At 40.9% G+C, this 22,581-nt stretch overlaps 1 protein-coding gene across 6 annotated transcripts in view; it reads right to left on the bottom strand.

The window, feature by feature from the left end:
* The window catches only part of LOC120573230 (collagen alpha-1(XXV) chain), a 152,732-nt gene that overhangs the window by 32,897 nt on the left and 97,254 nt on the right, over positions 1–22,581 (bottom strand). For all 6 annotated transcript variants that reach the window (XM_039822801.1, XM_039822803.1, XM_039822800.1 and 3 more), the window contains exons 6-13: positions 21,706–21,732; positions 15,648–15,719; positions 14,919–15,035; positions 13,688–13,723; positions 6,807–6,833; positions 5,234–5,278; positions 2,475–2,519; positions 1,958–1,984 (exon numbers count right to left, since the gene is read on the bottom strand). In XM_039822801.1, coding sequence (XP_039678735.1) covers positions 1,958–1,984; positions 2,475–2,519; positions 5,234–5,278; positions 6,807–6,833; positions 13,688–13,723; positions 14,919–15,035; positions 15,648–15,719; positions 21,706–21,732 — 396 coding nt within the window. The remainder of the gene's footprint in view (positions 1–1,957; positions 1,985–2,474; positions 2,520–5,233; positions 5,279–6,806; positions 6,834–13,687; positions 13,724–14,918; positions 15,036–15,647; positions 15,720–21,705; positions 21,733–22,581) is intronic.

The raw sequence follows: 22,581 nt of genomic DNA, 5'->3' as shown, positions 1-22,581 counted from the left end.
CATGGTTCCTACACAATTGATTCTAAATGACTTTTCCTCTACACCATGTAGACACCATGAGGATGACATTTGTGGTTACGATGCCTCAACAGATTTGATGGACTGCCATGAAATGTGATACATAGCTTCATGTCCACCTCATGGTGAATCAAATAATGTTGATCCTTTAACTTTTCCTATAGCACTATTATCAGTTTTTTGGCTAAATAGGTGCAAAACGAATTCCATTCAGTCCATCAGCCTCAGCTGTACTTTTATTTATTTATTTTTTTTACTGTGCTTACACACTAGGGCTGAACAATTAATTGGAATTTTATAAAAATCGCAGTATGCACTTGTACAATATTCAATTCGCACGAGGCGAAATATGTGTCAAAATAGCATTCTGAATTATTATTGGTGCTGCAGAGCTGTCCCGGCCTACAAATCGTATTTTACAGACCTAAGAACAAATCTTGGTTTGGTACATGTGTCATAATCACAATTAGATATTTTCCCCAAATTGTTTAACCCTATTACACACTACAATAAGATGGTGAACATGGTAAGTATTATTCTTGCTTAGCATTCTTAGCATTTAGCTAAAAGCACTGCTGTGTCAATGTACTAGTGGTAGGCGATACCTCAAATTTGTTTATGATCCGATACCAGGTAGTACCAGGGCCACAATCACTTATATGTTTCTAATTTAAAGGTGAGCAAATCCAGGGATTTAAAATAAAGGGCTGTGTCCTTGTGGAGGATATTATCCTCATGATGTCAGAACTTCAAAAAAATGAGCCTACTGTAATAAGCTCTGTGTTTCTCAAACAATCAGTTTTTTTTATCTGAATTTGCCTTCTGGCCCTTTAGTGAGCAACCAATGCCAAAAACAACAGTTTAAGTTAACATATTTGGCTCCCCTCAAAATAAAAGCTCATAATATTTTGTAGTGAATTTCAGTGCTGTCTTTGGCAGTCTTGAGACTGACTTTCACTTTTGATAAATCCACATGGCTTTTTATTAAGTAAATGATAGCCTAATTAATTGTGAATCATACAATGACTAACAATTCCAAGGATCTGGAATCAAAGGTTGTGTCCTTGTGGAAAATGAGCTTATTGTTGCAAGCGCTATGCTTGGCATCAAGTGTTCTGTATTATCATTTTCCATCTATGAAGTTAAAATGACTACTAGCATAGAGTCAGAAAATAACTTGCTTTTCTGAATTTTCTGGCAGTTTATGTTAACAGATCTGGCTCCTCTCTAAATACAAACTTGGAAGTATTTTTATATTTGGTTGCATCCTGTGACAAGAACAAGGGATGACAACATCCCGGCTTCATTTTAACCTGATTGACCTGAACTCATGCCAAAGCAATTTCCTCTAGATGCAGTTTCTATAACTGCACGGTGAGCCATTATTTGTATCCTTTCTCCACAGAAGACCCATGATGCTGTGAGCGGTGGTTGCTAGGAGATGATCTATGGGGCCGCACAGCCTAATTATTACAGTGAATCAGGTGTGTTAATGACAGGGAATAAGTCTCTGATTCAAAGAAAAACATCTGAGAACAAGTGCCAAAAGGCCAGTTTTTTGGTCGATGAAGAAGACTGAGTCATCACCTCCCTCCCCATCCTGTCTCACTCTAGACTCGGTCAGTGTTCACACCTCCCACCCACTGCTGTCCAACAACAGCGAATATGGGCACCATTAGAATTAGGGAATGGAGAGAATAAGGCTGCTTTTCCTCACTGAGGCTATTGTTTGTGTTCAGCTTGCTGGTCTTCTCCAGGGCCTGGAGTTGGATACTGACTTACTGATGGCCAAATCTCAGAAGGGAGTCACCTTTAAAAAAAACAAGCTGGAGTTGTGAAGCAAAGGCAGAGTTGCCGTCATGACGGCTGTTCTAGCACATGGTGGAATATCAAGATTGATGCTATCAATAATGTTTGGTGATCTGAATTAGCGCTTTACCTTTTCACCTCGCTCTCCTGTTTCACCCTGTTGGGAAAGAAAGCAGAGTATTAAAGAGAGAAAATCTCAGGGGGAGTTGGGTTCATTTGGGGAATTATTGCATTCACTAAGGGTCAGATAGTATCTGGGGTTAAATTCATGTTAGATTATGGAAATTCTCTTGTGTTATGGCTGCTTTTTCCCCAGACAGACGCTCGACTATCAGCTTTTTAAAACTTGCACAGTCATTACGGAAAGTTGTCAATATTAACAGGCCAGAATCGGACTTAAAAGGATATTTCCCCAGAATTCCAATTAGGTAAAGCCTATATGTAGGTACCACTATTACATTTAATTGCACACATGGACATCTGCTATGAAGTTAACATGTTCTTATTCATTTACTGGCAAATATGGATCATCTTAACATGATATCCAACAAAGGAATGAAAAGTTATGTGTATGTATGTTTTATTAAAGAAGAATGAAAAAAAAAACAATGGCAAAAAGTGTCCAAAAGTTAAAAAAACCACCAGACCTTGGCTCCGGGGACACCGTCCAATCCTGGGATGCCAACATCCCCCTATGGACAGCATAACATACACACAGTGGCGGTATTCAGTGTGCCGTTTCAGCAGTGTGAACTCTGGTTTAGGTCAGGAGATACAAAAAGCTTCACATTTTATTCGTTAGAGATAACCTCTAACCTCAACAGAGGCTAAGCTTCTGTTGTAACTGGAGAGGTGTTATGCATTTGCAGGATAATTGATAACGGAGCAGTGGATAGAATAGATAATGTATTTTACTATAGTGTATTGCAAGGAATTGACTCTGCACATAGTACTGTACAACTACGGATTTATGAAATTATTTAGTTCAAGTATAAAATATTGAAATCGCAAACTAAATCTGAAAGTAGAGAGGATATACAGGCTGATTAATAGCTTAATAATCTAAGTTCAGAACATGTAGAAAAAGAAGAAAGACAAGCCAATCTGATGAATGCCAGTTTGCGGTTATTGGAGTCTGAATCTCTGTTCTCCGTGGCTGTCACTGAGAAACAAGCCTCAGTCCATCTGTTGCCAAACACCATTAACCTCCTGACCTTTGCAAACCTACCACATCATTAGCCTTTTAGACAACCCAGAGACAGCTTTAACTGGATTACTCCAATTAATTTATCCCGGATGGAAAATAAAGCAATCTACTATTTAAATTAAAATACATGTCAATGGGCTGCCCAATACTGGCCGTATTGTAGGGAAAACTGGGTTATTACATTTTGGTAACAAACTTACTGTACTGTTTATTTTTCTTTGTCAGTTTCTTATTGTTTTCATTATTCCCACAATGCTTTGTTTTCATGAAGCATTGTGGAAATATCAGTGTGTGTGTGTGTGTGTGTGTGTGTGTGTGTGTGTGTGAGAGAGATCTGTGTATAGGGTGTGTCCCCTCAGCTACACACTAGTGGTGAAACTCTTCATAAATGCTGGGATCATGTATCATCTATCAGCCCACATATGGGAGTCATTGACATGATGAGGATGATATATTGCCATAATGATGATGGAGTCTGATTAAAAGCTCCTAAACTGGGGCTGATAAGGTTTGCATTAGTAATCATCCTTTTTTAGTCTATGTCAGATCAATATGATGTCTGCCAGTCAACCTGCCACTGCTGGAACAGAGCAGCCTCTACTGCTTTAGACTTCAACTTTCTGCATGAATGACAGTTACATACCATAACAGATTCTCTTTTATAACTGCATTGCACAGCATTGGAGTTCTATTTCATGCTGGCAAACCCGACTCCTTACACAAGTATGGAATTAGGCCTTCAGAGTCAGAATGGCTTCCACTCTGGATTCTATTACAGCCATGCGTGCCTCTCCGCTCATATCTTTATAAATGCATGCATGAGATTAGAAAGATGGCGCCTCTCAAATCATCTTCCAATTCATTCTCGTCACTCATACCGTCATCTGTTCTGGAATAAATATGCTTTTCCATTTTCCACCATTGTGAAACACCTGCACTGTGTCTTCTTTATCCAGTTTGAGAATGAAATGAAGAAATGAGCTGATTGTGAGCAGATTCACAGTTAGCTTGAAACAGCACTTTGTGGTTAAGACTTGAGGGTGCAGCCGAGGGGATTTTTCCCAAATAGGATCGCGGTCTGAAATTGTCAGAATGCATGGCAGAACTTTTCGAATATGAAAAGTGCAACACATGGCCAAAAGAACTAATTAAATCTCTAAGTATGTTAAGAGTCTTGAAACCTTTTTAATAAAAAAGTGAAATTACACCATGTCTCTCCCACAAATCCTCCTGTTACATTCTAAAATTAAATTAATAAGATTTTTCACATTTCTTTCTGGAAAATCAAATTTTACAACTGGAATAAATTAAATGATTTGTTAATAGACTATTTAGTTATTTATTTGATGGCGGCTGGGATGAGGATCGGCACCTCTAAATCGGAGGCCATGGTTCTCAGCAGGAAACCGATGGAGTGCCTACTCCAGGTAGGGAATGAGTCCTTACCCCAAGTGAAGGAGTTCAAATACCTTGGGGTCTTGTTCGCAAGTGAGGGGACAATGGAGCGGGAGATTGGTTGGAGGATCGGCGCAGCGGGGGCGGTATTACATTCAATTTATCGCACGGTTGTGACGAAAAGAGAGCTGAGCCAGAAGGCAAAGCTCTCAATCTACCGCTCAGTTTTCATTCCTACCCTCACCCTTGGTCATGAAGGCTGGGTCACGACCAAGAGAACGAGATCCAGGGTACAAGCGACGGTGGCTGGCGTCTCCCTTAGAGATAGGGTGAGAAGCTCAGTCATCCGTGAGGAGCTCGGAGTAGAGCCGCTGCTCCTTTGCTTCGAAAGGAGCCAGTTGAGGTGGTTATGGCATCTGTTAAGGGTGCCCCCTGGGCGCCTCCCTAGGGAGGTGTTCCAGGCACGTCCAGCTGGGAGGAGGCCTCGGGGAAGACCCAGGACTAGATGGAGGGATTATATCTCCAATTTGGCCTGGGAACGCCTCGGGATCCCCCAGTCAGAGCTGGTTAATGTGGCTCGCGAAAGGGAAGTTTGGGGTCCCCTGCTGGAGCCGCTGCCCCCGCGACCCAACCCCGGATAAGCGGACGAAGATGTATGGATGGATTTTTATTAGACTATTTTGTAGCATCTCCCATTTTTCTTGCTTAAAAACTAGTCTAAACAGCCACAAAGAAGGGTACAGAAATGTGTACCACAATCATCAACTGTACCGTTTGCATATTTCTTTATATGAGTAACCTCACCTTCAGTCCATCAACACCTGGGATGCCAGAAGGCCCGAGTGAACCCTGAGAAATAAACGCAAAAGGCCTTTAGGTGTTACATCACATTCAAATATACACACTGTATTTTATTTCAAATTAATAACAGAGCATGGGACAGTGCAGAGTTATGGTAAAAAAAATATGATAATGTACTTGCCTACTCAATGCCTAAACCATCTCCCAGTAAACCCAACACCCCAAAGAAAGATAAAGTCATACACTGTTCAGTCATAAACAAAACTACACAACTACACCATCAAACGACACACACAAGATGCAAACATGCGTTGGATTAAAAGGAGACAGGTCTATTGTTCACATCCCCACTTCAGCACATATACCCAGTGCGTGCTGAACTTACAGGCTAGAATAAATACTGCATGTCATAGTTTACGATCCGCTTAAAGTTATGGACGATACAGGCAGAGGGCAAGAATAACTTGATTGAGAAAGAGAAGAGAAAATTAAAAACAATAAAAGGCTTTATATATTCTGTAGCTCTTATGTTTGCATGTACTAATTTAACTTACTTAAAGTAAACGATTTAGCGGTTGTACCAAAGCATGGTTTATTGAACACCCACTCTCTTGCATAGCGGTTTACTTATGTTGGCCATTTTTGCTTCTTCGTAATAAAAGTGATTTACTGTTACCATGGTCACATTTATAGATGTATCACAGATGAGTGAAACAATGGTACACTGGACTTAGCCAGTAATGAAAAGTTATTTTTTTAATCATTGGGATGAATGAGAATGGATCACATTTTGGTGTGAAAGTTGATAAAATATGTTATTATGATGATATATAAGTTGAAAAATATGATTCACACTCTACTTTTTATCACGTGGTGACACCAAATCTATCAGCAAGGTGATGAAACTTGACTAGCTGTTGACGTGGCCCCTCTGCTAAACACAGTACCGCACCAGCAGCAGATCTAATTGAGTAACTTCTGGGCCTGGCTTATGAGTCATTAACACGCCGGTGTGTCATCATTGACCCCTCCACACACACACCCTCCTACGCCGACGGGAGGCCTTGCCGACAGATGACAGCGCAGACAGGAAGTGTCTGATTGGGTTACATTGAACAAACACTGGCAGCTACCTGATGCTGGATATGGCTCACATCTGTTCCCCACATCAGCGCCGCCAGGGACCCACGGCCTGTTTCCGACACTTAGCTCCAGGTTCTCTGGTCTCTGTCTCTTTTCTTTTTCTTTCCCTCATCGTGTTGTTCGAACCTTAACTCCCCTCTTGTCTATTTACTTGCCCCAACTGTGGCCCTGCATTACTAATCTCCAAGTAAACGTATTCAACGCCCAACAGCCATTTTTGCAACTTGTGCACAGATGCTATCAAATCCAAAACATTATTCTACTGCTAAAGAAATTCTCCTTTGGTTTACATTAGAATTCAAGCCTTTTCAGTGTGTATTTTTAATGTCATTCAGTAGATAAACAAGTCAGATAATCTCATTTTATTTTATTATATTTTACTAAAGAAAAGTAAGAAATGTCAATCGAAGAAGAAATTATTCTCTGGACTTACCTTGTGCCCTTGTGGCCCCTCAGGTCCCTATAAATGAAAAGAGAGACAAAGAGAGAGCGTTAGTGAGTGGAAGAGAAACGGAACACGAAACAGTCCATGTCAGATTAAATAATATGATTTCCACAGCCAAAATGGTCACAGTAGAGAGACTGGCAAGGATTCTGGTAGGATCTCATACAGAGCACACACCCTTCAGGCAGTACTGAATCACAATCAACCCCTTGTTGTATTCTTCGAAAAAGAATGAAACTCACTCTGTGCCTTCTTTTTTTCCATTGAGCTTCACCATGAACATGAATCTCTAAGTAAGCCATGAATGAAACCATGAATAACAAAATATTGTATTCACTTTTATATTGATATCTTTCTTAATTAATTTTAGCAACTGTAAAAACATGTTTGGCTGTTCCACAGTCTACATTGCAACACAGAGAGATTCAGAAATGGGCCAATAGTTGGAAAGCCTTACAAAACTAATAAGTTAGACAGGGATAAAAAGGCACCACATCTCGAATTGAGATTTAACTCAGTGATAGATGTGTCTGGGAGGACAGTTTATATTTTCAACCTGCTGTATACCACAGTGCAGGGACGTCACAGACATTTGGAGGAGCTATTGCTCTAATCTGGAAAAAAGGCAACAGTAGCTTCATTGAGCTCTTTCTCTCTCTTCTTCAGTCGTCTTTGTTGTGAAGGCATACTTAAGTACACAAAACTAACATTAGACTATACATTTTTTTTAAATGCATGTATTAATTTATCATCTCATAACAAAGTAAGGCGACTTTCACTTTCACTAACGTCACATCTGATTGTTGGTTGAAAACTCATGTAACATATTGACTGTAAACAACGTATAACCTAGCATGATTCAAGAGCCCAAACATCCCATCCCTGAGCCTCTCTCTTCTCTACAGAACGCCCACTCATGTAACGGACGCAACGTAGCTACGTTAGCCTGCTGCTGCAACATACGTTATGTCATTAGCTTTGGTTTATTCAAAGCTCAAGTGGATTTTTTTGGTTACTATTCACAGGGCATTTGTCATAATCTCAATAACTTTATAAACTCACGTGAAGGCAGAATTAAGGGCTTGCGCTGCTCCGTGTGTGAGAATATAAACAAAGTCACGTGACTGGGGGCAGAGGGCATCGCTTAAGGCAAGATTGAATGATATAGTGCATTTAATTTGATTTAACTTAAGTAATGATGGGCGAAGTATTACGTATTAATGCAGCCACAACAGCAAAAAAAGAAGAAAAAGGCTCTTTCGCCAGAGGGGCAGCAAATCCAATCAGGGCAAATGGGCAGTTGCCCGGGCAACAATAGCCCATACCTGTGCACGTCCCTGCCACGGTGAAACCGGTGGCCATGTTGGACCATCAACCTCCTACCCCCAGAACCAGTCTTTTATTAAGACTAAAAGGAGAAACAAGCTGAAAGTTAGTTTCTTCCATGTTGGCTCGACAAGACTCTGAACTATTGCAGTACCCACAGCAGTTCATCAACACTTTTACGCTAGGCTGTTTTGACACCTCACGTTAGCCAACATTTTCCCCCACTGTCGGCTCAGGATTTACAGCAAATGGCGCTATTTGGCTCATCACTCTTAGTAAGTCGTGGCCAGGCAGACCTTATACCCCACAAGCTGTGCATCATGTTGATGCAGTATAATTGGCAAAACCTAAGATTCGGTCCCCTGATGAGTGTGAAAGGTTTGTGTGCCTGTATTGAAAAGTAGCCAACGAGGACACATTCAGGTCGAAGAAGTTTGAATGTCAGTGCAAATTTCTGCAAAGAAGAAGTGTAGATTGGTGGTGTCCAACTTGTGCCTTGTGGCTAAAGCACCAACTGATGCTTGGCTTTGCTGAAAGGACCATAATAATGGCAATTTTTCTTAGATTAAACCGTTTATTTCCATTTCTTGTTTGCAAAGGCGATCACCAAGTCACTGAAGCTAAAAACTTCCCCATTCTGAATTTCCATAAAAACCCTGCTGCAACAAGTTCTCAAATTTACAGAAATGGCCCACACAGTTGCAGCTCATTTATAGTGCATTCCATCTGCACTTATAACAAAAACCTCAATGAACAACTTTCATTATCCCAGCCGACCAAGAAAAAGGTTTTCCTCCCACTTGCCTTTAAAAGCCTTTGTTGGCTATCCTCAGTAGGGTTTGGTAAACATCTTTATGACCCACTAGGTATGTGAGAGCATGTGCCACTCGCCTGAGTGCTAATTAGCTTGGCTACATCTGAGAGCACTCAGGAGCTACTGCCTGAAAAGAAGATTTTTCACAAAGTCAAGGGCTCTTAAGGAAGTCTTGGTCCTGGCTCTTTTGTTCTCAACTTCGGGCTGTGTTATTGCAAGAAAATTAAAATGGACAATAATACAAACATTTCCATTAAAACGGATATCTTTTCAACTGAAATTATTCATCATGATAGCACATGCTCAGCATATCGCACCTTAGCTGCCTCATTTAACATTCAAAAAAGAGAAGAATCTACAAATGTGCAATATCAACAGGGCGCCTATTGAAGCCGAGCATCCGAGCACAAATACAAAGCGCTGAATGGACGGCGCTTTCATTCATGACTCGGAAAAGACAAACAATGAAGCAATTGCAAGGTCAATTCCCACACTCTGTCTGCTGTTGAACTCTCAGCAACTTGAAGGACTTCCAGAGTGTGCGTTTCTCGCTCCGCATTAACGGGAAAAATATTTCGGTTGATCAAAAGCACTGAAAAGCTTCATGTTGGGAGCTTTGGAGTGCAGATTAAGAGCTTCTGTTTCACTTTTAAGATCTTTGAAAAAGCTTTGCAACATAATGCTGCTGTTTACATTAAATTAAGGTACTTTCAGAATTTTTTAAAACCTAGGTCTTATTGTCTTAAGTTTGACCGATGTAGCTATAGGTTAGCATAACACTGTGCTCACCACCATCACTGTAGAAGATGTGGACATGTGTGCTTTATTTAAACTGTCTACATGACCTTTCAATTACACTAGTTTTACTGCTACAAATACTATCAACAAAACAGCAGCTAGCAAGAATACGGCACATTTAGACTACCCAATCAAACCAGCTGAGTGTGGGTCTATTATATCCAGAACAACAGTGTTTCTTTACAGTATTATGCTAAGCTATAGGCAGGGTTGTAGTTACCATTGAGGTCTCTGAGTCATGTCCATGGTAATATGTTTGGGGCTCTGATATGTTTAATGGCAATCAGTTTTGTATAATTACACATATTTCAAATGGCGTGAGTTTTTTTTAAAAGCAGATTCTGATATATTTTATACTAAATACAAAAACAAAATCCACTGTCTTTAGGCAGAAAACTAGATAAATGAATCCAGTATTATATAGATTTAGTATGAGAATTACATATTCGGTACTGTGGAGAAGGCTTTGAAACAATGTATACCAAAACATAGGGAGAGAAAATAAACAGGAACTTTTTTTTGGTGGTTCTTCTAGGGGAATTCGGACTTCTATTTAAAATTGTATTAAAATATTTTGTCAGGGACCATGTACAAAAACTATCATTCTCAATAACGAGTATTTTCATTATTGATTAATGCACTTCATTATTTTCTCCATGGGTTTGATCTATTATAATGTCCTACGGTCCAAAACCCACAGATAAAACAGAAAAAGCAGAAAATGACACCGGAAAATGCATGGAGGTTTTGGTAGGAAAAAATGTAGGTATACAATCTAAAACAATAACACCAAGGTTTTAAATGAAAAAAAGAATGTTCCTTTAAGAACAAACAGATTTGTTCCACAGAAAAAAAGTTTCATGGCTACTGATGTCAACATTTGCCATTGTTTTGAATCCTAAGCCATTTACTCACATCTTTGCTCCTCATGTTTGGCTTCACATTAAAAGGAAACGTAGTCAAGGACACCAAAATATTATAGGTATGGCCACGTTATACAGGCATATTAAGTAAATTAGATCCCTGCTGTGCATTTAAACGTATAAGGTGGGTCACTGGTGTATTGTGGGTAGTTATGGAATGAAAAGGATGTAAAAGGGGAGCAGCTTCTGCAGCAAAATAGAAATAACGCCCCAAAGCACATACAACTTTTTCAGTTTTGTGTTAAGTTACAGATGGAACACCACATACACCACTGGTTTTCTGTAATTATTCTTTTTGAAGCAAAATCAAGTCAAATGAAAACTGTGCGCAAGGCTGGAAGCCACCTTTACCCCAAAGAAACCTTATGGCACTGATGGTTTTGAATTGAGTCCTGAAAATATTTCCTTTTTCTTCTTCTTCTTCTTCTTCTTCTTCTTCCCACCTCCCCCTTCTCCTTGTTGCTCCACAAGAGCTTAATCCTTCTAACCAGCACCATATGTCCTGGAAGTCTGCTGGAAAACTCTGGAATCTACTTTTGCCTCTTTAACAATAGCATATACATCAAAAACGCAGAGCTGTGTCAAGTGGGCGAGAGCTCCTAGAGCACCGTAAAAGAAGCTAAAGTTGGGGACTGACCTCAAAATCCCTACCTTGAGTTGAGTGACTCGTGCAGATCTAAAAGTGCCGATCAAAGATGATCCTTTCAGCCTACTGCACAAAGTGGAGCCTATCAGTCTAGTTGCTTATGCACATCTAATTCATATTTTCAAAAGTGGTGATTTGAGTCTGGAAGGACAATTTGTTTTTATTCCCTCTCCAGAGGTTTAACAACCCAAATGATCATTTACAGAAACTTTTTCTCTCTAATCCATGTTCTTATCTTTGCTCCCCCCCCACCCCCACCAAAGAGTAGCAAACAAACTGCTGTTGGCTGCAAAACAGAAGCTCTGAAACTCCACTGTGTTTGAGCGGCCATTGCACATCACTTCTTTTTACAACCTCTGGGACGTGCTCATCTCACGCTGCTTTTTTTTTGTGTGTGTGTGTGTGTGTGTGAGAGAGCGTGGGGGGGGGCATTAGTGTCATGCTGTGTATATACTCGTGAAATAGTATGCCTTATTTCATGAATTATAGTAAGCAACGCTTATTTTTTATTCAAAGCTCTGTGCGAGGCCTCTGAGCTCATTTTGAATGGGATTCACCATTCATCTTCTGGAGAAATACTCCCGCTGCTGTCATGAGCGGTTGTGTAAGCACTGGAGACTTATGGGAGCACACCTGGGAGCACTGGGAAATCTATAGGACATTTTACATTCATGACACTCTGTATTTCCAAACAAAACGGTGCTGCTTATCCAGCTATGAGCACAAGAGGGAGTGATGGGTAACACGTATAATTAAAGCCAACAGAAGATAAAACATTTAGCAACATTAAAGCAGAAAGAGGGTAGAGGGTAAAGAGCGTGTTAAATGACCTAAAAATGATTAGCAATTTTAGCTTTAAACTCCTCTTCTCTAGTTAATGCGTCTCTGTAGCCACTTATTATTATTAAGCCTCGCCATCCTTTATTTTTTTCTGTCCATTTCTTTCCAATCCACCAACTTTTTCCACACCATGGAAAAGGGTCAGAGATGGAATCAGAGATGAAAGAGCTTGATAACACCTCCTCTGTCAGCTTCACTTACTTTACCCTGAACTTGCGAAAACTGACATCACCAAGTGTTTTTGCATGTCACGTTTTCCGTCTTTGCTTTCTCTGGAATTTGGCTTGACCTATTCGATGTAGCTTTTATGAGGAAACCTTAATCAAATGCTTTATTTGCTGAACACCACAAGTGGTATCCAGTTGCTGTTAACTGGAACAACTTGTCCCTACTGTATGAGGTGTTTTGTGAGAGAAAACAAACATTTTTGCAGGGCATCATAAAACGTGTCATTGATATTCAACATATTACCCATAAACCACCTTATGAGTATCTCGTAAATCAAATGCACATTTAAAAAACATCCTGCGTGATGGATTTGTTAGTTAAAAGATTCAAATGAATTTACTCTGTTGAACAGCAACATTTAAATGGATGTATTGGTTTTTCTGAATAACGTCAGAGTTGGTTGTTAGCAAAATAAACATGTCCAAAAAAAGATTATTCAGCAATTTATTCCCCAGTGGCTAGAAATGGCGATAGGTGTAAACCGAGCCCTGGGTATCCTGCTCTGCCTTTGAGAAAATGAAAGCTCAGATGGGCCGATCTGGAATCTTCTCCTTATGAGGTCATAAGGAGCAAGGTTACCTCCCCTTTCTCTGCTTTGCCCGCCCAGAGAATTTGGCCCACCCAAGAGAGAGAGAGAGAGCCATCATGGCTTTCTAACGAGCAAAGTGGCAGTTGGTCAAGGCTAGAGGATGGGGGTGTGGCCACACCCCCATCCTCCACCTTGCCCCCCCCTCTCTCCTCCTCAATAGCTGCAGACACAGAAATGGCACATCCTAAGGAAAGCTCATTGTGGGACTGGCTCTAGTGGCTGGAATTCTGTACCAAGGCTGAATTTCGGGAAAGAGATTTCAGATACAGTATTAGGGGACCACTAAGGTCTATATAAAAGCATCCAAAGAGCACCATGTCATGGGACCTTTAAACAAAACAACCTGCCTGCAGATGGCATGAGCCATTTTGGAAAGCATTGGTATCTCTGAATACTTTTTGCAATCAAGATGGTACACAGTTGAGGATATTTATGATGAAAAAAAAAAGTTGAGTTAGTTGAGAATACTAATACCGTTCTCATGTCTGTATTGTTCATATGAAGCTTCCCCCAACAGGCTGTAAACTTAGCTTAGCATTAGGACTGGAAACACAGGGAAACAGCTAATCTGCTTTGTCAAAAGGTAACTAAATATGCCTACCAACACCTCTAAAGCTCACTAATTAACATGTCATATTTCATTTGTTTAATCAGGACAAAAACTGAAGCGTAAAAACAACACAGAAAGGAAAAGTTGGTGCTTACCATGATTCCTGGTTCTCCAGGCTGCCCTGGATCCCCCTATATAAATACAAAACAGCCAGTTAATGGAAGAGCAGTGGGCCACTTTGAAAAGTTAAGAACATGCATGGAGTTTTCAAATGATGGTAAACAGTATTCGGAGTAAAACAAGTCAAATATTATGGTGAAAAAAATACAGAATTTTCCACATTATATATTATAGTTGAATTATAGTTGAATTCCCCAGTTGTTTTAGTGTTTGAACAGCTGCTATGGTGCATAGCGGCCAGGTTGCCAACTAGAGCTCAGCATTGTTCTGCTCATGTACGAAGTTGGCTGGGAGGCATTTCATCATGCTGTGGCACCTGCACCCCTCACTGTATCCTTCCAACAACCTTGTTCTGGTCTCTGCTTTGGGTTTAGGCCTGGCTCTTGCGTGTTCCTGCAGTTCTCAAGGTAGAAAAGAGACATGGCCAGATATCTATGCCAAAGCCAGGCTCGAATATTATTCCATTTTTTGCCTCTTTGTGACAATTGCAGAACCATTTTTGCCACCTTCCTTCTGAGGGACTTATGACAGGAGAAATAAATCACAGGAGAAATGAAGTGCCCCAGCAAGCGAAGTTTAATTTCTTGGAAAAACGCGACAACTATTGCAACTGCAACTGGAAGAACGGAAAACAATAATCATCAAAAACTTGGAAAGAAGCAGATAAACAACACTTAATATTTTTGCACTCCCACTGTGAACTCTGCCAAGACAATAAAGATCAGCTGGAGTCCTCGGAAGGTTTTATGGCTCAACATAATTGACAGGCCTTTTCTGTTTCTTCTTTCTCTCACAAGCAGAGTTCACATAAATTAGTGTGATGCTAGTGACAGGCTTAAAGACATGGAAAATGTTACGTTATAATGAAAAACAACCAAATAAATGTAAATCCAGTGAGGCATTCTCTTGGGAGTATGTATGTTTAGCTGAAGACATTAGGGCAATGAACTGCAGCGCTAGTTTGTCTTGTCTTCATTAGAAATGTTTTCATTGGGGTAAACCCTCTAAAGCACTGGGTCAAAGTCAAATTGAATATGAGTACATAAAGAGCTGAACTTGTTTTACCCTTAATGGAAACAATGCAGTATTTGTTAAAGGGAAAATACAGTTGTAGAGTTGTACTGATCCAATACCAGTTCAATAACAACAAAGTTTTGTTCAGTTTTATCAAACTTCTTCAGATGTCAGGTGAAAATCAATACTCACTGCTAGACCAGGTACACCTCTGGGCCCATCTTTCCCTGTGTCCCCTGGAGGCCCCCTTGGCCCAGGAGGCCCTGGTGGCCCCGGAGGCCCAGGCGGTCCAGCTTGCCCTTGATCTCCCTGTGTGGCAAAATAACACATTTAAACGTCAGTACTGTGTGATATTGTTGGATCCACTGAGACTGGAGCCACTTCAGTTAAATGATAATGAAGAGAGAGTAGTGGAATGATCTCGTGGGTGGCTATGGGCTGCCTCCATTCATAACATGGAGGACAGTTTGCATTTTAGGTCTCATGGCTAAAACTAGCAGACACGATGGAGCTGAAATGTATCTGATTTATAGCTGAAACAGTAATCCCCTAAAATGCATGCATTCCTTAATGGACTTAATGAGTTGAATAGGGGTTGTGCATTAGGCACAGACTGAAAACAATTTGTAGAGCTACAACAATCAGGACAAAAAAATACACTGAAAATGTGTGGTCCATTATTGTACTGCATTAGAAGAAAATCAGCTATCTAACTTGCAAGGAAAGTGCTTTTAGTAGTGCCAGGACAGTAATTCATGTTACCTTAATATAACCTTGTTTTCAATGTCCCTTTAACAATAACAGAAGGAGTATAAGAGTACTTATGACTGAAGGTTTGCATGCAGACTGCAGAATGCCCAGGGAGAAGTGATTTGGTGAGACTTGGCACGACAGAGACACCAGTGAGGACACAGCCACTACCTTAATGAGCCGCCGCTTTATGAGCTGCTGGTCAGCAGAAAGAAAGCCATGATTGATCTTAGGGAAGACCATCTGAGCAGGTGTGTGAAGTCAAGAGGTCGTAGGTCAGAGGTGAGAGAAGGTTGAAGAAGGATGAAGTCCCAGAAGAAGAAGGAGGAGGAGGAAAGCAAATGCAAAAAGAAACAGATTTTGTTAGAAAGGCTTGTGTTCATGAACTCCGGTCCAGCGCCTTCACAGATGGGGGGAGAAATCCACACTTTTCCAGCACCGAGGTGGTTTGCTTAGGAAGCCTGGGCTTTCTTTTTTCTTGGAGCCAGGACCCATAATTACCACCTCAGGGGTGCGAGGGCGCCACAGCGGGCTCACAGTCCCCGGAAAAATGGGAACTTCTCTTCCTCTGTGAAAGCGCTGTCATCATCTTCATTGCGCCTACTGCTAAGTCAGACCCCGGTAGCTGCACACACTGAAACCAGAGTGGTCAACCTTCTGAGTTGAGGTTGATTTCTAACCTTGTTCCTTTCAATGCATGCATTATTCTGCTAGTGTCCATTGGTATTAAGTGGCTTCATCCATCGCTGAAACTATCCCGAATCCCAAAGGACAAATTGGAAGATTGAAGGATTTGTGGTGAACCATGGGCATGAGCTTTTAAAAAAACATTTTGCCACTTTGGTTCATCATCGAGTATTCGTCTTGCAATTCCTTCCATTTATTTTAGCATCAATGGACACGAGCCAGACCATGACTTCTTGTTCCAGTCATATACTGTACATATTACGGGGTTGTAAAAGGCCACCTTTGCTTTCAATGGGGAACCTGGCATGTAGCGTGGAACAGAGGAGTGAAAGACTGGTAGCGGCAGTGGGGGAAGAGGATAACCATTGACTAGCTGTGATTAATTAAATGGGGGTTTTCCTGTGCTTAGTCTATCATCGGGCTTTGAGGAAAAAGCAGCCGACAGTGATTCATTTACTCCCAGTGTGTGCTGCGAAAGGGTCGGGCTGAGCAGCTAGGCGGCACCACCACCGACAAACCTTGACAGTCAGGATCTGATTGCTGTGCAAAGCAGCCAGCGTAGGGAGACCAGGCAATCCCTAAAGGGACAAACAGCAGAACATGGCACAACACACACATGACATTCAAACACTGAGTGAACAAAAACAGTTAAAGGAGGAAGAAGATAAGCATCCTAAATATTTTTACAAATTTGTGGAACAAGCTGTATAATAATGTGAAATACTGGAACATGTGGGACCAGACATTTCAATTCAGACCTAAACAAGACCAACATTTTATTTGAAACATTCACCATTTAAAAGTCCAAGTTTACTCCCCGCCATGAAATGACCATCGACCATTCTGTGTAGAATGCAGGCTACAATGCCATCTCTAAGTAACCATTTCCTGTTGTTTTATTTAAAATATACAGGCCGAATACTAGCTGTGATGATTATCGTCGGACAGATTTTGAGCTATAACATTGAGTAGCTGTATTGTTCGTAGAGTTTTGGGAAACATCATGGGATTGAGATGTTCATTGGAAATTCAATCAAATGGTTTCCAATTCCCTCGTCAACAACGGTCATGACAGATGGGATCCGTAAAACTGAAAGGACAAAACTGAATAAAAGAAGAAAGCATCAGGCCTCCTTCTTGTTAAGAGGAGACGAGGGTTTATAGCTGTATGCTAACTTTAATCTGAATCCAGAAACATTGACATATTGTCTGCTGGAAATGGTTCAGAATGTTACTCAAATAAATGCACTTCAGTAAGTTTCATTGACTGTCAATCATTTGGGGTATATTGTCCATAATTAGCCATATACATTTTTAGTCTTGCATGCCTGTCAAACAAGGGTTTTGATAGTGACGAGTCTTTTACAGGAATATTGCAGAATAAATGTCCACTGGAATATTAACTGATCGAAAACAATCCGCTGAACAGCACTTACAGTCCTAGCTTAGCAAGCCACAACTAGTCACGGCAAGCTTGCCCAGCTTTGGCTTTCTCAACAAACTTTCTAGCCTTTCCAAAACTAAAACACAACAAGGGCCCTTTTGCTTCAGTAAATTTCAGACCGATTTAAAGTCAAAGTTTAGCTCTGATGCTAAGTTAATGGAAAAACATGTAAATATTGGTTGTCCAGTGATTGCATATTCTTTTGCTTATCTTTATGCTGCAGTTTTTGCTTCACCGTAAATAACAAACCTCAATGAACTGATGAATGTATTTCTCAAAGACTTGCACAATAGCACAAACGTGCCCTGTAAGAGAACAATCTTTCTCCATATTCAAGCTTAGGATAAAAAAAACCTGGCCTATCCAAACAGTTTGGTACCCTCTGGTTTTCAAAAAAGATAATTCAAAAAGCATGGCTCATTACGAATATGGCTTTCAAGGCAGGCTGATTTAATTCATCCCTGCAGCAGAACAGAGCAAAACTCTTACACTGCAACAATAGCCATGCTGTGTGTAACTGGGATTGAAGCGCAACTATTTCTCAAGTTATTTACAACCTCAAACATCTTGAGGACAAACAAAGAAAAAAAAGAACTGTATTATGGTCAGTGGGGGTGGAGGGAAATAAATTTTTTTTTTTTTTAATTAACCTTATTTATTCAGGGGAGGTTCACTGAGAGGCAGCCTCTCATTTGCAGGAACGCCCTGATCACATTCACACAGTTACACATTCATACCTGCAAGCTGCCCAGTACAACCACAGTCTGATCTGCTGGCCACTGAGCAGCTCCACCGGAGCGGTTGGAGGTTAAGGGCTTTGCTCAAGGGCACCTCAGTGGTAATAAGGGAGGGACAAACACTGCTTTTTCACTTTCCCCACCCAGATTTTATCTGGTCGGTCTGGGGATTGAATAGACGACCTCCCGGTCACAAGCTCTCTAAACTTTAGGCCACCACTGCCTGCATGAAAATGTAGTGACGCATGTGCAGCCTGGCACTTGTGATCGCTTCCTGGGTTGCATCCTTTTTGCTTTTACAATCACTTTGATACTAGGGGAGAAGCCGCGGCCAGGTTGACAGCATGTTGACAACTTCACTGACCAGCGTGTGTTTGGAACGTGCACAAGATTATCTAACCAAAAACCATAGTTTAATCTTTCTCTGCAAAGGCTGCGAGAAAGTGGAGAAAGGCTCGACTAGGTTTGGGTTGGTGCTAACCCTGCATTGCCTCTGTGCTGTTGACTATACGTGAGAATGATCATGACATTGCGGTTGACAGAGAATCCTAACCATTCACAGATTGTTTTGTTTTGCTTTTCTCCTCCAAACGGATGTTGGTTATTTGGTGAAGCTATGTACTTGCCTGCAGCAAGAGGATTGTAACCGTAGTAAACAAAAAGCCAGATATGACGACAATCAGCAACAGCCGTCATAGGACACTTGCCAGAACCAGCATCTCCCTCCCCAACCACACCAAACGCACAAGGCTGAGGCATTTTCTCAATATCTATATGTGGAGTGGATTACCAGTTCCTTGCACAGATGGCTTTAATACATTTAAGAGAGGAATAATACATTCATTTAAAGCCTCAGAATTGGCATCAATGTGATGCATCAAATGTATCTGAAGTGAAATTCATTTTAAGGCTTCTGATTTCATGTGCAAACAGTTGACTGTATAACATTTCCTGTTAACGAGTGAAAAGTAAAATCCTGGAAATTACATAATCACAGTCTTTATTTTGGAAGAGCATAGCAAATGGGTCAAATCCCACAATGTGAGAAGTAAAGTCCTGGACAAACTCGGGGAGTTTTGTTGGTGAAATCTCAGGAATGTTTCCTCTTGCTGACCCAGGAATTCACCAACCTTTGTCTGACACCTGTAGCCAGTTCCCATCCCTCAAAAAGACCACACAGCTTTCTTGATGACACACAGAGACAGTAATTCCTGTTAATTATATCCCACCAGTGGAGCTCCAACAGTGGCCACACATTTGTTTGTCAAAACTGGCCAATTTATTATTTGCTGCTTGGCTAACCTTTGGCATTTGGATGTGGCCTTTGACTTTTAGGGCCGACAAATGGCTGACCCCGACATGTGGGGAACAGGCACAGGGAGTGTGTGTCTGTGAGGAAATTTTGCTGGCCATGTGGCAATTTTCATACTGTGTTTGGCCACAGAGGCTGAGGAGCTTTGACTTGGCCTTTTGACATGAACCTAGTAAACATACACATTGTTGTATAAGCATGCACACACCGATATTTTGTCATTTTAATTATTCTAAATTTAAATCTGCTTAAATTTGATGTAATCTGGCACACTTTGGTGTGAACATGATATATTATTTACATGCTCTGCTGATTACATGTACCTCTATATGGGTTTAATAGCGTCTCTGCACACAGTCAATACTGGCCATGAAATGAGTCAATAGTCAAGTCAGGGAGTACTTGTCCTTTTATACCTTCATCTATTAAGGAAATCTATGTAATACTGTTCCGCTACATCAACCTACTAATCTAATGTGCAAAGTCTATATGATATTCTGGGGAAGTAATATCATTTGCTGGTGACCTAGACAGCTTTCATGCCCCTGTAGTCCTTCATATGCGACTGTGTGCTAATTTGTACCTGTTAAGGGACAACAATTCTGCTGTAATTGGAAGGTAATGAAATGCTTTCTTGAAGTGGACAGTTTATTTATTTACTCTACAAGACAAATAGGGCCTGGCTGGTCCCTGTTACAACTCTGTCAGCCACACTGCAGTTTCCAAATTGTAAATCATTTAGCTGATAGAGACAGATGAGTCCATTTCCTAGGTTAAAAGGGTACAAATTATGAGCAAAACCCAAGAAATTCTATCTAAACGGCGATCGATCACTCCAGTCAATTCGGCTAGAGAGCGAAGATATTTCCTTTGTGCCTGTTTGCAGCGGTTCTGCCGTTGCAACTATAAGGATTATACAATACGTTTTATATCATAAATAATTAACTAAGGATAACTAAGGGAATGTATTTGTAGATCTTGTCAGAGTGTGAAACCACTCAGACATCCACAATATCTGTGGACTTGGCTGTCTTTAAGGAGTGCCCATGTGTTACATAAGATGTATAATTTTTAGACCGCTAATCAAATTTCACAGGGAAGGTCATTTGTATTGACTTCCAAATCATAAGAAACGCCATGCTTTGTGCAGAACTGGTCTGGAGGAGAGCTGACAAAGTTAACTGGCAAACTACTAACGTCTGGTTGGGCTTCAATACAGAATTGGGATCAGATGAACTCGGGAGACGTCTGGTGTTCTGGTGACAAGACAAACCTCTGTGTTGTTACATTCTCATATCCTTGTGCTCCAACCTCTACGTGCCCTCACGGAAATCAATTACAGGCATTTAAAGTGACTTTGACTCCATACAATCTACTCTTGATGATGACAGCAGATACAGACAAAGTGAAAAGTGTGACCCCAGTTAATGCAATCTACTTTAAACAAACCTGTGCAGTCGGCTTTTTTTTTTTTTAAAGAGGGCTCATTTTTTAACCATTATTTGAGAAAAAATGAGGGCACGCTGGCTGTAAGATGGAGATCGAGTAATTCATTTCAGAGTCTGTCAAGCACGGAAAAGCACTCACATCATCATCATTTAGAAGCTGTACATTTATAGAAATGTCAAACTTCAGAGCTGAGAATGATTAAAGCTCTGAACACGCCATGTCACGTCGAGGATTGAAGTGAATCACGAGTAATTATAGAGACAGCGCTAGTTGGCTTTTGATTGTGGCTGAGATTGAGCAGATATCTTCAGCTGATGGGTAAAAAGCTGTACTCATGTGCAATTTGAAGACGAGAGGTAAAGAAAAGGTCTTTGCATCACACAAAGCATATCACCCTGAGGTATCTTGCACTGTTTGCCTGCCTATTCTTGATGTAGAAATAAGCAGTGCTGAAATGCTTGTTGTATTTGGCCAGATGGGAAGAACACTATCCCAGGAATTTCATGCATCTCAAACCTTTTTGCCCACAAATCTGCTGGGGAAGACACACACAGTCACATTCATCAGCTAATCACAAGAAGTCAACAGTAAACCGCATACCCGTGGTCCCTGGTCGCCTTGATCCCCCTGCAGAAGGCAAGAAAAAGAATTTGTCTTGAAATGCAAGAGGTCAAACACACACTGAACACACACAGACACAAGTACAGTGCTAATAATAAGCTGAGACTCACAACGAAATCACTGAGGCATAATTCAGAACACATTGATAAAGAAAAATAATACAGGAACCCAGCTATTCATTGCGGTTGAGAGTAAAATCACTTATGATAACATGGACTGACATCAATTGGGTATGAGAGAAAGAGAAAGAAAGAGAGCAGTGGTATGAGGTTTGGTGGGTTTGGTAAGGGGGGGGGGGGGGGACGACTGAATTGCCAGGCCAGATTTTATGCCCCAGAGATCTTTGGCTATCTGCCTTCTTTGGGGGTAGATCTCTGTGGACAGAGAACGTTCCTGAAGGAGAAAACGTTTGGTTTCAAATCAACCTGCATGGTGAAGACTGTGGGTTTATCACATTAGAGTGAAACCGAATGAAAAGTACACTTTTGTTTGAAACAACTGAAGGAAGACCAAATGTTGGACACTGAATTAGAACCGTAATCTGTCTAGAATCGGATAACTGAACAAACAATCTGATCTGCACTCCACACTCCTGTTGGCCGAGTTACAATTGAGCCATAGCAGTAAAAGCAGCCCAACAACTTATCACACATGGATGGGAATTTTGGCAATTTCAAATAAAACAGCTCTCGGAATTTTTGTAATTTTTCATTGGGCAGTCATTCCAAAACCGGAGGTAATGGGGAAACAGTTGTGAATGGCCACACTGATGCACGCTGTATTCGTCTTGGGTGGGTGGAATACACACAGTTGTTTTTCATTTCATTAAACAGCACGTAAAGTGGTTCACATGAG

This window comes from Perca fluviatilis, chromosome 14, assembly GCF_010015445.1.
Source record: "Perca fluviatilis chromosome 14, GENO_Pfluv_1.0, whole genome shotgun sequence".
Taxonomy (NCBI): Eukaryota; Metazoa; Chordata; class Actinopteri; order Perciformes; family Percidae; genus Perca; species Perca fluviatilis.
This window is presented reverse-complemented; position numbering and strand designations above follow the sequence as displayed.